This window comes from Pinus tabuliformis, chromosome 2_1, assembly GCF_031772625.1.
Source record: "Pinus tabuliformis cultivar Carrire ecotype Pingquan chromosome 2_1, CPIR1, whole genome shotgun sequence".
Taxonomy (NCBI): domain Eukaryota; kingdom Viridiplantae; phylum Streptophyta; class Pinopsida; order Pinales; family Pinaceae; genus Pinus; species Pinus tabuliformis.
The window spans coordinates 830721469-830737191 of record NC_142299.1 but is presented as its reverse complement, the minus strand read 5'-3'; the positions used below and the strand labels follow the sequence as shown (position 1 = coordinate 830737191).

The following is a 15723-nucleotide window of genomic DNA, read 5'->3' as shown; positions in this document are numbered from 1 at the left end:
CCATCACCTCCAAAATCGGCCCCAAAATATAGAAATTAATCCTGTTCCAAAATAATTTAGGAAGGGACATTACAGTCCTTCCCTCCCAAATGTTGTTTGTCCCCAAGCAACTTCAGTGCTAGATGCTCAAGTATGTACTCGGCATCCCAAGTAGCATCCTCATCCAGCAAGCTCCTCCAATGCACAAAAAAAATTGCTTGTCCTCAGGCAATCCCTGAGCAAGCATTCTCTCTAACTGTTGCTCCCCACTATCACTGCAAAATGTTCCAGGGTCCCAGATGTGCCAATGGATCGTGCCTAACCTCTGCACTGTCCTAATATGAAAGAATCCTTCAATACCAGGATCCCAGGCCATTCTGTCCAACATGAAGCTCCTCTCACTCCACTCATTATACAGCCTGGTGCAAGTACTAGAAGTCCCCTACTCCATCAATGACTTGCTAAAGCCCAATGGAAGATTTGTATGATCTCCCCCTGTAGTAGCTAGCGCATACCTAAAGGTTATTGAGTTGTGAAGAGTTGTGATCCCCTAGTTCCCTGCTAGTCCCAAAGTGGTGCCACCACGCTGAGGCTGCGATACTCTGACTATGATATACTCCCCATCGTGCGTAGACAGTATCCTCCCCTCCTGAGGCCTAGTGGCGAAAAATCTGTGAGAGTCAAGCTCATCCTACCCAAGCATCCCCATGATGCCAACATCTACCCCTCCACTGCCAATCTCAACTCTGAGCCATAAAAGGACAAGTTTGCCTCGCCATGCAGTGGAGGTTTCAATTGTCCCCCATGTGTCAAACCCAAAGTGAACTGGATCATCCTCTGCCATGACCCTGCTTGTCACAAAGTGGAGTGATCTACCCGCCAACTGGATCCCCAGATTCCCCAAACATACGAGGAGCTCATAACTCCCACTCCTCACAGGATGTCGCTGTGTAATGTTGTTACCAACTAGAACCCATCTGGCCCTCATCTCCGATCCTTGTATGTATTCCCTGGGTGGACCCCAAGTATAAGGAGTAGGTCTCATGCCTGTGAACCTGCCCTGCTCCTGCCAGACCACGCAGTGAAATCTGCTATCCCAACTCCTGATGATACACCTCGACACTGCTCGGAGTCTGGGTACCCTCCTGTAGACGAAGTCTACCATCCACCGTCCCTCAAGTGTGAGCTCAGGGGTGGAATATATGCTACCTCGACTATCAACCACGCCATCCCTAAGCCTGTATCCGACAACTCGTGCTCCTACCAAGGGTCTCAACTGAAGAGTCTCCTCCCGACTAATGGCACGCAGTGTCTCATCCAACTATCTAGGGTGAGCCTCCCATACCCTACTGCCTAAATGGAGAGTGTCAAGGGGAAACAACCAAACACTCTGTGACTGTAAGCAACACTGGAGGATGATGGGCGGGTATGTCCCAAACGATATGATCAACATTCTGCCAAAATGCCCAAGAGTGATCCTACAGATGACACTCTCTCCGCCTCGAATTTGTTGATAACTCCCTCGAAGCCTTGTCTCCGCTAAGCATGGTGTCCCCAGATGCTCAACAATGTCCTCATCGATCCTAGGTGAGCTGCATCCAATGGTACACCTAATGACCTTGTCCATATGCCTCCTTGGAGGCAACACTCCAAGAGCCTGTTGCGTCACTACACACCACCAAGCAACACCGCATTCCTCGACATGCCACTATATGTCGCAACCTGTCCCTATACACCACTGGATACCCCCGGCTACAACTATGCCATCCTATACCATCCTGTGTCCCGCCTATGCCACTGCACCAATCACTCCCCACATGTACTCAATGCAATGTGAGGCACTTCCCCATGCGTCTCCATGCCCATCTGCAGACCAATGCTCCTACCCATCCCCAAATGAGATGGCCTAAAGCTGTGTCCCTATGCGTCAGCCCACACCCAACCGTTATCATCACCTCCATCGTCACATCATCATACCCTCCAGTGAATGGATCTTCACTCCAAATCCTCCCTGAAGGTTTCGAGAAGTGAATCTCCCTATGTGTCAGCAGTGATGCTACCCCTGCGCTGCTCCTTTGTGTCCTTTATGCCCCACACAAAAGTGAAGAATCCCCAACTCCATACAAGGTGCCATATGGTGGCTTGTAAATGCCACCTCCTCCGACAAACTCCTGTCAGAGCGTGCTGATCACCCCATGATCTTGTGTACAAACGTCGTACCAAGTCAACCCAAGAAGCATGTCCATAAACTGGTTGGCCACTGATGCTGACTGAAACTCTCCTAGCGGAGGTGCACACTTGACTACTAAGTCAACTATACCCTCTAGGTCGTAGCCAACAGGTATACCTGGGAAATGATAGGTGATCCCTCCCAGATCCCAATGCCATTCGGGGCTTCCGGCATCCCTAGTGCCTGGAAACTCCTGCTAAGCTCCACCTGGGTCCACTACCATCTCCATAGCCCACTCCATCGCGTACCAACTCAGAATCTCTCGCCACCCAACCCCAAAAGAGGGATCGAATGCACGAATTCCTGCACATAGAACAACCCCAACATACGGGTGTTGCACCCTGTGCAACTCGGTCGTCTCATTTCGCTATCCTGGTCAATACATAAAATCTAACTAGGTAGCTTGTCTCTCTCTGTCCAATGGGCCAAGGTAACCTAACAGTGCTACCAACCCCGTCTATGTATGCCCGAAGAGGGCTGCTCTCACGCTCCAACGTGCACTCTAGCTGCACCAGTAGGGAATCCAACCGCCCCCCAACGTGAGTCAATTTGGTCGTGGACTCGACACAAACCGCTCTCATGCCCTCCAGCTCCTCGTTCTGCTGCAAAATAGCCTCACGCACTAATGCGACCTTCCTTTTTAATGCTAGAAGGTCGGCCTGAAACTGGTGGAATTGTCGTGGGCATCTATCGCCTGTAAACTCGGTCACAGCTTCAGATACCTTAACAATTGTTGGCATCTCATCCATGGGTGGCTCCTCCTCAACAGATGGCTCTATGTGTGTAGGCTCTATCTTCTCCACCAAGGTATCAATTGGGGCTATCAAAGAGGTCTCTAATAAAGGAGACTCATGTGCCACATCGGGTACATCAATGTACTCCTCACCATCCTGTGGGCTCTCAGCATCATGCTCAACCTCCTCCTCAGACTCCTGATATCTAAAGCCAGGTCTCCACCAACAAAGGCACCCCCTGGTCTCACCCTCTAACTATCTTTGTCGTGCCTGCTCCTTTTTAGGAGATTTGGTGCCCTGATCTGGTCGACTTTCCCCACATGATGTAGATGGCTACACCCCCACAGCCTGCTCACCTCTAACGTCTCTGATGTAAGGGTGAGAATGGGTTTGGTCTGTCACCCTCCTCAATTGGGCTAACCGCTCATCGTCCCAATGAATTCTTCCCCAGAATTTCTACATACTAGATTTCCTTTGAGCCATGGGTTTGTCTCTGATTTCACCCGTCATTGTACACTCATACCCAAAGCTTCCATGATCTTCTTGCTAGTTTCCCACAGTTGGGCCAAGATCATGCTCTGATACCACTGTAATGTTCCAAACTTTGGAAAATAGTGCTATGCAAAGCGGACAATAAAAATAACGCCCATAAAATTAAATCAGACCATCAGACCACAAAATTGGCAACCAAACTGCGTTGTTTACTCATTTTATTAAATGGGAAAAGGTGTACAACAAGGTGCTAGAATGTGTGCACCTGGGCTTGCTCTAGGCAAGCTAGCAAAAGCCCAAAATGAACAATGGAACACCCTCCTCAAATCTGTTGGTAGTTGTTACTACCCAGAAAGGTGTTGCTCCCTGAAATGATTTGTTGTTAGAGCCTTCCCTGTTGCTCAGAAAATTATGGGAAATTAATCCCAGCCTCTACGCAAGAAACCCATAATAACCCACAAAGGAATTGGCCAAATGTTGACCTCAGAATTTTGGCCCAAATTCCCCTTAGCTCCTCTAGCTACTGACTGAGTTGGGACCCCTATTTGACCCTTTAGACCTGCCAAGAAAATTATATAAAATTAGGAGTGTGATCCTTGCCCAAAACCCAAAAAAACCTAGAAAGGGTTTCCATTGGTTCCAACCTTCAAAAATTGACCCTTCACAGGTTGGCCCTCCTCCAATTTCGAATTTCTGTCGTTGTGATTGATCGTGTCAATCTCTGCTCTCCCAACCCCAGCAATCCTCCTCAAATGGCCCTCCGAATGATCTCCCAACACGCCAGCCCCAAACTCCCTCGGATGGTGCTGCCCAAAGAGTCTCACTCTAATGACTGCGCAATCATGGAGGAGATGATGCAATGCTGCATGTGATGAAATGAGAGTTGCGTGTAGGATGGCCCTCTTGTCTGTAGTCTCCCTCTATACCCCTGAAAATGATGAAAGGATGCTCTTGTCTCCCCAACTTCCCGGAGTGCCTCACGTTGTGACTGCGCAATCCCCCGCTACTGTAACTCCCCCTGCTGCTGGTACTCGACTTACAACAGTTGTAACTTGTTTCCCTGTTGTTGCTACGAACTGAGATGAAGAAGAATTCCCTCCTAGGGCTGGCACTCGAAATCCACTAAAGCAAGGATTGAGATCTTTGCTTGGAGACACTCGTGTGCTAAACAGCGCAGTAACCCAGCTAAGCATCTAGAGCAATTAAGATTGAGTTCAATATGTAAAAAGATAAGATGCTAAAATAAGGAGAGTTGCCTTCCTTATATAGATTTCGTGGAGCACTTTTCCCTCCATTTTTCCTCCATCGTGGGTCCCTCACTTAACCAGCAATTTCCCCTCCATGCAAATCGAACTAGGGAATGTGTATTCTCCTAATGTGGGTGGTCCCCACGTACAAATTAACTACATCGAAATAACTTCTACTAAGTCTAGCCTCCTAATAATATCGAATGGGCCCCATCACCTCCAAAATCAGCCCCAAAATATAGAAATTAATCCTGTTCCAAAATAATTTAGGAGGGACATTACAAAGACAACTTTTGAGATGTTCAAAACTATTTTAGATCTATATCAGAGTACCAGTGATATCAGGAAACTTGCTCTTAAGGAGGAGCTAAGGAATATTCGGATGAGCGTTGGATAGCCAATCGTCACATATTTGTCAAAGTTCACTGAGGTATGAGATGAGCTGGGTGGTATGGGCGTGACTGCACCAAAGAATGACCTTGTGAGTTTTACTATTCTAGGACTTCACAAGTCTTGGTATCGTTTGCAAGATGCAGTAAGTGGCAGAGAAAATTTTCCCAGTAAGGAAAGGCTATGGACTCACTGTGTTCAGAAAGAGATCCGGAGAGGGACCATAGATGGTAGATCGATGAAGATAGAGGACGAGGAGAACTTTGCCTTGACATGCAAGAGCAGCAAGGCCAAGGGCCAAGGAGTGGCCAAGTCCAGTCAGAAGGGAAAGAAGAAGGATCTACGCAAGATCAAGTGCTTCCATTGCCATAAGTTTAGACAATATGCCACTAAGTTTCCTATTGACCTCTCATGTGTCAACCACCCCTCGAGCAGAGTACAGTGCAGAACAATGAAAACAAATTCAGATTTCATCATCATCTTACAACTTCTGGTCTTCATATTGTAATCCAAATTTTGTAGCCCTATGGGCCTTGATGTAAAAATGATCCTAGTATGTTTATAAAGCCATGTAAAACATCTAGGTAAGCCTATGATTTTTACCAAAGAGTTTCACTCTAGGGAGTTTTTTTTCCTCCACCAATTATTTATGTTTTTAAACATTTATAATTAGTAGAGTTTGTCTCCCAAACATGCCCCAAAGCTAAAGTGGGGCTAGATCGTAAGGTCTTAGGTGAGTCCTAGTCTTCATCAGTCTGACTACAGGATTGCTTGGCAATACGAGTTCAGATAGAACAAGTTGGGACTTTAGTTATTGGTTGAAAAGAGGATGAGTTATGACTCCAATGATGATTGGGGAGAGAACTAGTTCGACTCAGTTAACTTGTCAATCACAACTCAAGATCTAAACTTGTACTTTCCTAATTTAGCATGGATCAAATCTATAAAGGACGGACAAAGGCAAAAGAATTCACAATTGTTTTGTGCACAAAGGTTTGTGACAAGACAAAGCTCATAGGTTGTGAGAGAGCTTTAATTATGGAGAGTGCAAAGAGTTGGTGTCCTAAGTAATAGGAGATCACAAGGGCGCTAGGATTTAGGTGTTGGGATCAAGGGTTGGCAGGGCAAGTCTACGATAGATCAGCAAGAGAACAGCTTTGTTCTCAAGGGAGAGATTGCTTCGTATTTGATCTATTTGGTCAGTCAATAAATACCACATTAAGAAGAGGGTTTTCCCAATTAGGTTTCCCAAAAAAAAATTGTGTTATTGTGTTATTGTGTCTTTATCTCTGTGTTTAATTTCGCTGCTTTCATTATTGAGAAATTCTATGTCTTGGTGAAAATAAAAGTAGTTTCAGACTGTTCATCATAGCAGTTGCAGAATTTCAGGAAATTCAGCAATGAGGTTTGAAGTTCAGTGAACCTCAAAACAAAAGTCAAATTCATCTAAGGTTCGACCAAAGTTCAATTTAAGATCGCTCCTTAGACCTTGGCTAAAGTTTAGTTTAGGTTCACTCCTCAGATCTCCATACAGTGGTCAAATGTGTAGTTGAACGAAGGGAAGTGTGCCCTCAAACCGTTGCATTTAATGCTTGAGTTTCTAGCTGAGATCTGAACTTCATACGAATTCAGCGCAGGTTTCAATGGATCTCAGCGCACATGAGTTCAAATAAATTTATAAATTCCCTTTGTTGAATCACTAATGGGTTTTCTCTCAACGATATATGCCCCATTATGGTAAGCTTCAATTATGGTAAGGTCAGTGGAATCGTAATCCCTGAAAACAACAATAATGGAATAGGATAAGACTACCCTTGAATGTCATCTTCTTTCGGGTCCATCCTTTCCCTCATCGCTCTTGAATGCGGGCCTTCCATCTAGCTTCCTTTCCCTATGTCTGGTTTGGTCTTTTTGTGCTTTCTACAATTCAAGGTTTATGAAAAATAGAAAGGTTGATCTAATATCATATCATAAGGGTTGACGTAGGATTCGATGTTGCTTACCCCCCAATCCATACAAGCTAGAAATATCCATAGTTTAAGATTAAGTCCCAAAAGCAAATGGAGAATTATAATGTATAATATATATTATGAATTATTAAAAGTTATATTTATGAAAATAAATTTAATAAAATATATATAATTATAACTATAACTATTGATATTTAATTTCTGGAAAATGTTTATGGATGAATGTAATAATGTTTTAGTGTATGTATATATATGTATATGTATATGTATATGTATATATTAGGCGAACCTCATCCGAATCTTATTAAAAAATTCGAACTTGAATCGAACTTAATTGTTGTCGAAATCGAACTCGAACTCAAACCATGTGACATAAATTGGAAGTTTGCCCCATTATGTACCCACTAGCGGGTTATTTCAAGTAGCCAAGCTTTTTCCTACACACGGTGATGCAGCCACAAGCCGAGATCTTTAAATATATAGTTCATACCTATAATTTCCCCACCCTATTCAGATACTGGATTTTCAAAAATATGATGGATCCACATCTACATCCAAATTCGTATCTAAATTTTATTGACTTAGATCTTAGGAATGGAGATAAGGAGCTATGCAACAAACAAGAAGGTTTGGTTGAGCTAGAGTAAGTATGTGAACTGTATGTTGTAATATCTTCACATGGAAAATTGCAAACCATTAAGTGATCCTATTTCTATGGAAGCTAGCCTTTCAATTGAGCAGTTTCTTACAACACCCATAGAGATGGTGGATATGGCTTAAGTTTCTCATGCGAGTAAGGTTGACAGTTTGATGTATGCTATGGTTTATACCAAACCAAGCATTGCCCAAGCAATGGGAGTCTTGAGTTGATTCATGGCTAATCCTAGACATGAACATTGGGTTGCAATCTAAGTTGCACAAAACGTGGAAACATCTGGAAGTTTCCAAAACAAACAACTAGACAAATGACCAATGGAAACGTTTGGGTGACACGTCATATAGATATCTATATATATATATATATGACGTACCCATTTTGGAAACTTCCTGAGATTTCCATGTTTTTTTCATGTCTATGATTAGCCATGAATCAACTCAAGACTCCCATATATATATATATATATATATATATATAAGTTAATAACACATTATCTTGCAAGACCAAGTCTATATTAACTCTCATAGATTATTACATGAAGAAAAATCCAAAATTATCTTTTCTAGATGAAGCTATACATCCAAAATTCCAAAATTGGCCTTTATACATGAGGCTATACATCCAAAATCAGTCTTTATAATGGCTATATATGCTGAAAATTAAATAAAACATGAGTTAAAGACAAGTACAATTACATAACCTAATAATCCCCTTCCTCGTCCTCATAAAAAAAAAATCGAACAAGGTTCTTTTTCAACAGAACTAAGCATGAATTAATTGGAGATAAATTCGTTTTTGGAGTGATTAAAGGTAAATTTTAGTGATAAATTAATTTTTTTTTGCCATAGAAGTGACTCACACCCTTCTTGGGCACTTGAGTGAGCCTACACAAGCAAAAAAGTTGTGGAAACGAGGCAAATTTGGGCTCAAACACTGCTTAAACTTTTTAATGGTGTTTGGCATTTTCAAATTAGAAACACCATACAGGCATTTCAGCCACATTTCAACGTTTCAAGGCGTTTCCAATATCGATATGCTAGGTTGAGGGGCATTTCCTGCAACATAAGTTGCAATGAAGAAGTACTTCAGGTATTTGTAGCGTACTTCAAAGTATTAGATTTCTTATAACAATAATATTTCAGGGGACCAATGCTTAGTGGATAGGAGGTTATATGGATTCTAATTGGGCACCAGATCTAGATCGGAAGAGATCTACCAATGGATATGTGTTCCAATCGTTTAGCAAAGCAAGGAGTTGGATGAGCAAGCTATGAGCTGTGGTTGCTTTGTCCACTGCTGAGGCAAATTATATGGTAGTTACTCATGCCTATAAGGAGGCCATTTGACTTATATAATTGTGTTCGTATGTGTAGATAAGTCACAGAGCTATTATAATTCAGTATGATATGCTATTTGTCTAGCAAAGAACCTGACCTTTCATTCAAAGACAAAGCATATGGAGATGCAATAACATTTCGTTCCAGACATGCTAGACAATGGAAAGGTGATACTCAAGAAAGTTGACAATTTGCAAAATGTTGCAAATGCATTGACTAAGCCAAAGAGCACAAATAAGTTCAGGTGTTGTGGTGAGTCTACGGGCTTCATGGCCCCTAGCAACTAGTTCACAATGCGATGCATTCTCCCTTAAGCTCTGGCAAGGTGTATGACAAGTGGAAGAATGTTAGGAAAAGTGCATCATACACCTTGAATGCATATTGGTGCATGTGATTCATGCATGTAGGCCTGCATGCAAACTCAAGATATTCACTCATTGATTGCCTGCAAATTTACAGTATTCAGTGAGCATGCATATGACCCACAAAATGCATGTATGCAAGCAATCAATGCATGAATGTGTCTTGAATGAGGATTGATTGATGCATAGAGTTATGCGTATATATTGAGTTCTTGGGTGAAGGTATTAAGAGTTAAAAAGGTATTGTTATGCTGACAAAATTTCTCCAAAAACTATATGTTGCTAATAACTCATGTTTAAGAGTGCAGCTCTGTAAATGTATTGTAACTTGTTGCTGAATAATACATTGAGTTCTTGCTTTGGAGTGGGGGGGTTTTTCTCCCAAAAGGGTTTTCCCCATGAAATCATTGTTGAATGGTTTGCTATTGATATCTTATGTGTTTGCTGCACCTATTTATTTTAGTTTCTGCACATTCTCCTTTCATTGATTAGTGTAGGAAGCATATCCCGCGCCTCTGTTTCCTTTCACCTAAGCTTCCTAGGTGTCTAGGCACACATGCCTGCCCTACCCCACTGGTACACCTTCAAAACTTTGATGGGACTTCTTAGGATTAAAAAAGCATGCACATCAACAGATTGGGCTGGCAGCAGGATCACCTGACCATACAAGCAAGGGGCATGCAGGCAGATTATTCCACCACCTTCTCTTAGTACTCATTTATAATTTAATTTAGCAGGTTTTTCTTCTGGTTCAAGGGACAGGGTTGCCTGGCTCAGTTTCCATCTTCTATTGCTCCTCCTCTCAGTCACTTGGCCAAGCACTGCAGAATCTGGTCAAGGAGTGAGATGCCGAAAAAGAGCAGTTGCAGCATCTGAGGCTAAATCTGATGACTTATTTGAGTCGAAGGATAAATTTCGGTCCTGCATGGAGCATCATAGATATAATTCCAGCTCTGTCGTATCCTGGCTCTCACATCCAGGAAAGCTCGGCGCACAGTTGATAAGCTGTATCATGCTGTAGGTTAATTTATGGGACGACAATGGGACACACAACCCAGGTGCAAGCAGGCAGAATAGTCCACTGCCTTCTCTCACCCCCATTTATCATTTAATTTAGCAGGTTTTTCTGGTTGAAAGGATGGAAATTTCATGGTTTCATTTTCTATCTTCGATTTCATTTTTCTCCGCCTCTCAGTTCAAGTGCAAGCATAGCCGAATCTGGTAAAGGGGTGAGATGGTTAACAAGAGCAGCTGTAGCATCTGAGCCTACATCTGATGACTCATTTGAGCCGAAGGAGAGGCTTCAGTCCTACATGGAGCATCAAGGATATAATGCCGAATCATCCAATCCTGATTCTCAAAGCCAAGAAAGTACCCACCGTATCCTGCTGTAGGTGAATTTGAGGAAAGGCTCTAAGACAAGGATGAAAGGAACACAAACAGGTAAGCTAAATTCAGCAAGCAACGTTTTTATAGCTCGAGAAACTAATTGCACTGGTTAAAGCAGTGGATAAAGACCAGCAGGAGGATGAAGCCCTCGAACAAAGCATCAAAAAATAACTGGAATATCTGGTGGAATATGGCAAAGCAGGAATACCCAGTCTACATAGAAGAAGAAATTCCCTCGTACCCGTGAAAGAAGAAGCTCTCCTCCGGTGTTTTAAGGTTCATCATTACCTTCTGTCTGAGTACTTACAATTTCATTATGTTTTTCTTTTCTGGTCTGAAGCCATATGGCATCTGTTTTTTTAATTAAGGAAAACCTCGTGGGAGCACCCCTACCTTCTCCGGAATATCCAGATGGAGGAAAGCTCGACCACCAGCCAAAATAGATGGAAACCCAACGGGATTCTGCGGGATTCTAACCTTATCCAAACTAGAACCAGAGACCTCACAGCGAACCCCACCTTGAAACAGTCCGTTCAACCCAGTTGACCTAACCCACTGGGTTAGGTATGACATCTGTTTATGTACCGCGATGTTAAATTATATGTCTATAGGTCTCCTTTTATAGCACGTCAGGTTTCTTTTTTAATATGAAGGGTTTGAAGCGCAAATATGTATGTAATGCCATAATAGCATAACTAGATATGGTTTACTGGTGCTCTATGTGGTTTGGGGAGTTTAACGTACAAATTAAGAAACAACAGATCTGTTTTCTTTACCCAACAAAAAGTCATAATTAGTGCTGAAAAAATGGAGAAAATGTCTTGTTTTCTTCTCTGTTCTACATAACATACCCGGCGTTAAATATTATGGGCGGAAGAAGATAAATGAAAAACACCTCCTCGCTGAATATCAAAACATGCGAGTTTTTTCCTTTGCTAAATAGCAATAATATTAGTCCAGTGCACAAACCCTGTCATCACAGAGAAAATCAATACAAACAACTCATGAAAAATACTCTTATTTGGGTCTAAAGAACAGAGCAAATAGAATTAATTTTTAAAAGGCTACAAATATACCCACAATTATTAGTGCTGTAATGGACTCATTCATCCATCTGCTCTCCTCCAAAAGATGCCCAATTACAATGCAAGCACAGAGGAGAGTGACAAACAACGTTATTGAAACTACTGAGTTATATTGCGTTGTACCAGCAAGACCCATCTTCACCAGAGATGAATGCAGAGGACCCATCTGATCAACCATGGTTGGGTCAATAGAAGGCCCCATGGTTGAACTAGATCCCCAATAATTTTCAGGTTTGCTTCAAGAAAAAACGAATCTGAATCTAGCGTTGCGGAATTCAAGCTCCGGACAAAGCTCCCTACGCATTCCCAACTGTAATAGAAAATTCTCGCTCTGGGTCTATGCAACAAGAGAAAGCAATTCAGCTGCCGATTCGCATCAGCCGATTTATTGCTGAAGGAGCTGGCAATTAGCAAAAGATTTTGCTTAGCCCGACAAATCAAGATGATATGGCGTAGCTGAACCCGGAAACTAAAGCTTGACAACAACTGAATTAAGCACAAATCCCAAAAACCGACAGCTACCGACTCTCCTGCTTCTATTCCCTCCGATACACGACAGCATGGAGGCGGCTCTCCGGCATGGGTATCCGGTCATTATTTCGACTAAGTTAAAGATAACCTTGCCATTTGATGTAGGGTCGTTATTCCTGCCATGTGACTCACTTGGAGCATCGATGCCGCGGAATTTCAGGGGTTTGCAAAATAATGCCACGTTTTCAAAATAATTACAAGAGTATTATGATAACACGCAATTTTCTTACTTAGCCAGTAATGTTGTCACACATGACTTGTACAGATTTTGTGTTTTTTTGTGTGTATTATTTCCTAACTACATTACGTTGTATTTGGTTTTTTTTAATAGTATAAATGTATCTGAATTTTGGGTTTATCAGGTCTAATTAAATTTTTCAAAATCTATTTTTTTAATATAAAATTCAATTAAAAATTATTTCTCCTTTGAAATATTTGACTTTTCTTACCATTTTCAAAATAAATTTTTCATACTATTATTTATATAAATTCATATTTGAATTTTTTTTCCCATTTTCAAAATAATTTTTTCATACTATTATTTATATAAATTTTTAGTCTATTTTATAGATGAAATAGTCTTTTTCAAAGCAACTTTTCTCGTTAATTTCAATCAAAATTTGGTGTAGATTTTTAGAAACTCGAGTTTAAGTTATTTACTCCGTAATTTTTAGAAACTCGAGTTTAAGTTGTTTACTCTGTAGAAGCTTAGTGTTCCACCAATTTTTCACAAATTCATGTATGCATTCAAAATGTATTTTAAGCAACAAAAAATTACAATCTTGCTTAAAATTGTATTGTCTTATTTTAATGGAAAAAGTTATTTTATCTATAAGTTAAACTAAACTTTTATATAAATTCCAAATTTTATATAAAAATTATTTAAACAAAGTCTTTAGTTAGAAATCACATGAGAGAATTTTTTTGCCGTGAACAATAATGTTTAAATTATAATATTAATTTATTAATATATTAAAAACAAATATTATTAAGTAACGGCTATATTAAACGGTTAGTTTTTGAAAAAAAAATATATATATATATATTTTTAACAGTAACGGATATGGGTTGTTTGTATTCATCTTGGCCTGAATGCCGATAGGATTGTTACATTGGGAAACTCATTGCCCTGTTGCTGCTCTCTGCAGTGACTAAGAATGCAGCTGAAACTTGCAGAGTTCCTAATTGCTAAAGAGACCATGAAATCCATATCAGTAATTTTCCCCCACTTGAAGATGCAGACAAATTTATTTAATAACCAGCAATAGAACATGGCAGCGATCAGATTATGGAATGGGTTCCCAAGTTTCTTTTCCGTCCTTCATCTTAGTTCCGGCAGGGAGGAGGACAGCTTTATTGGCTTCACTGTCTGCCTCTTTATTATGAATTCTCAGCACATGATAATATCTCAAGTTCTGAAAATAACTTTCCAAGCCTTTGATTCTGGTTATCATTCTTGCTAGCTTGAGATCAAAAGCTGGGGAATTGGTAGCCATTGCGTTGATGATGATCTGGGAGTCTCCTATAACGTTGGCTTCTTTTATGTTTAATTCTTTAAGGCTCTGGAGACCTTGAAGGAGGGCTAAGGCCTCCGCTTGAATGCTGGAAGCATACCCGAGACCCCAGGCAAAGGAATGGACTTTTTCTCCTAATGGATTTAGAACGATTCCTCCTGCTCCCGCTTTGCCCGGATTATTCTTTGCTGCCCCGTCGAAAAAGAGGGAGTGTCTTTCTTGCATTTTGATCCAGCTTTGCATATCATTTTCAGACTTCCTTATCTGCCAGTCTTTGATAATTGGGGTGTTTTTTACTGCTGGCCGGAATTGAAGGCCAAGAGTCGATGCCCAAGCGATGTCCTGCTGACTCAGATTAGTGTCATCTTTAGTATCCGCCAAGCACTCCTTAATTTGACATTTGATTTTATTTTCTAAAATCCTGTGGTTGTGCTTTGTATCCCTGAAGGTTCTTCTGTTGCGCTCCAGCCATATCTGCCAACTTATGATCTTAGGGAGAATTGCCCACGCTGTTCTGATGACCTGATTTTTAGGGGATGGGCCGGGGTAATTGAGTGCCCAGGTAGAAAAGAGGCCTGCCATGGTGCCTGGGAGCTTGAGATTTGGATTTGGAATGAGAGAGGACCAAACCTGCTTGGAGAAGATACACTCAAGGAACAAATGAACAGCTGACTCCGCGTTTTCTCTGCACAGTGGGCAGATGGAGGGCCCATAAAATCCTTTTTTCTGAAGAATGTCGTAGGTGAGAATTTTGGTGTGGCAGAGCTGCCAGGCAAAGAAGTCAATCTTAGGCAGAGAGGGAATGCGCCATACGCCTCGCCATGGAGCTGGATCGGGAGGGGCGTATGGAAGCTCGTTAAGTTTGTTATACCCCCGAGCGACTGTATAACCTTTGACACTCGTGCCCCATCCCTTCTGGTCTCTTATTCTCCTGTTAATGGGCGCCATACCATGTAGACAGTCCAGAAGCGTGTCCCAGTCTTTTACCAGATGCTCCGGCCCGTCGAAGTGTTTCCAACCTGCCCAGGAACCATTGTGCCACTGTGAGATGTCCCACAACGTGCGCAGCGAGTTGAGGTCCATCCAGCTGCGCAGCGAGTTGAGGGTGACTCTGCATTCGATTGGCTCATTATTCATGATTCGATCGCTCCAGATTTTAACCTTTTTACCGTTGCCTGGAGTCCAGAATGAGTGCGCGGTTATTAACTGGGCCGCTTTAGCGTGAAGCTTCAGGAAAGTCGAATTGGGCATATGGATGACGTTTTCCAAACACCTGGTGCGGGGACCCCTGAAGTATTTCTTCCAGAGAACATCTTGAGCCCATCCCGGATTGGGTGAAGTGATTTTCCAAAGGATCTTTGCTGCCATTGCCACGTTCTGTTGGCAGAGTTTTTTGAACTTTAAACCCCCCTCCCACAGCGGCTTGGTTATGATTTCCCAGCTAATGAGAGGAATTTTTTTTCATTATTTTTTCCTCCCTTCCAGAAGAATCTCCTGATGTGTTCTTCCATTTTTTTGATGATGATTGCTGGAGCAAGGAGGCCAGTGAATTGGAATAATGGGAGACTGTGTAGCACTGATTTAATCAAAACTGACTTTCCAGCAGTGTTTAACCAAGTGTAGCCCCAGGCTTGAATTTTTGATTTGAATTTTTCCAACTGTGGTAGCCAGTCTTTGCTTGTTAGTTTTTTGTGATGAACAGGTAATCCCAAGTATTTAAACGAAGACCAGGAGGAAGAGGCTGCGAAGCCCAAGCATCTTGAAATATCAGACAATGCCCTTGGGGTAATGTTCCAGCTGTATAT

General features: G+C 41.8%; 1 protein-coding gene across 2 annotated transcripts in view; it reads right to left on the bottom strand.

Annotated features, from left to right (window-relative positions):
- LOC149203224 (sodium/hydrogen exchanger 2-like) overlaps nt 1-12480 on the bottom strand; it is a 213195-nt gene extending 200715 nt beyond the window's left edge. The window contains exons 1-2 of one of the 2 annotated variants that reach the window (XM_089403364.1): nt 11869-12480; nt 11640-11758 (exon numbers count right to left, since the gene is read on the bottom strand). In XM_089403364.1, coding sequence (XP_089259490.1) covers nt 11640-11758; nt 11869-12075 — 326 coding nt within the window. In that variant the 5' untranslated portion in view covers nt 12076-12480. The remainder of the gene's footprint in view (nt 1-11639; nt 11759-11868) is intronic. The other variant, XM_089403365.1, reaches the window with a different exon arrangement.
- Between the last annotated feature and the right edge of the window lie 3243 nt (nt 12481-15723).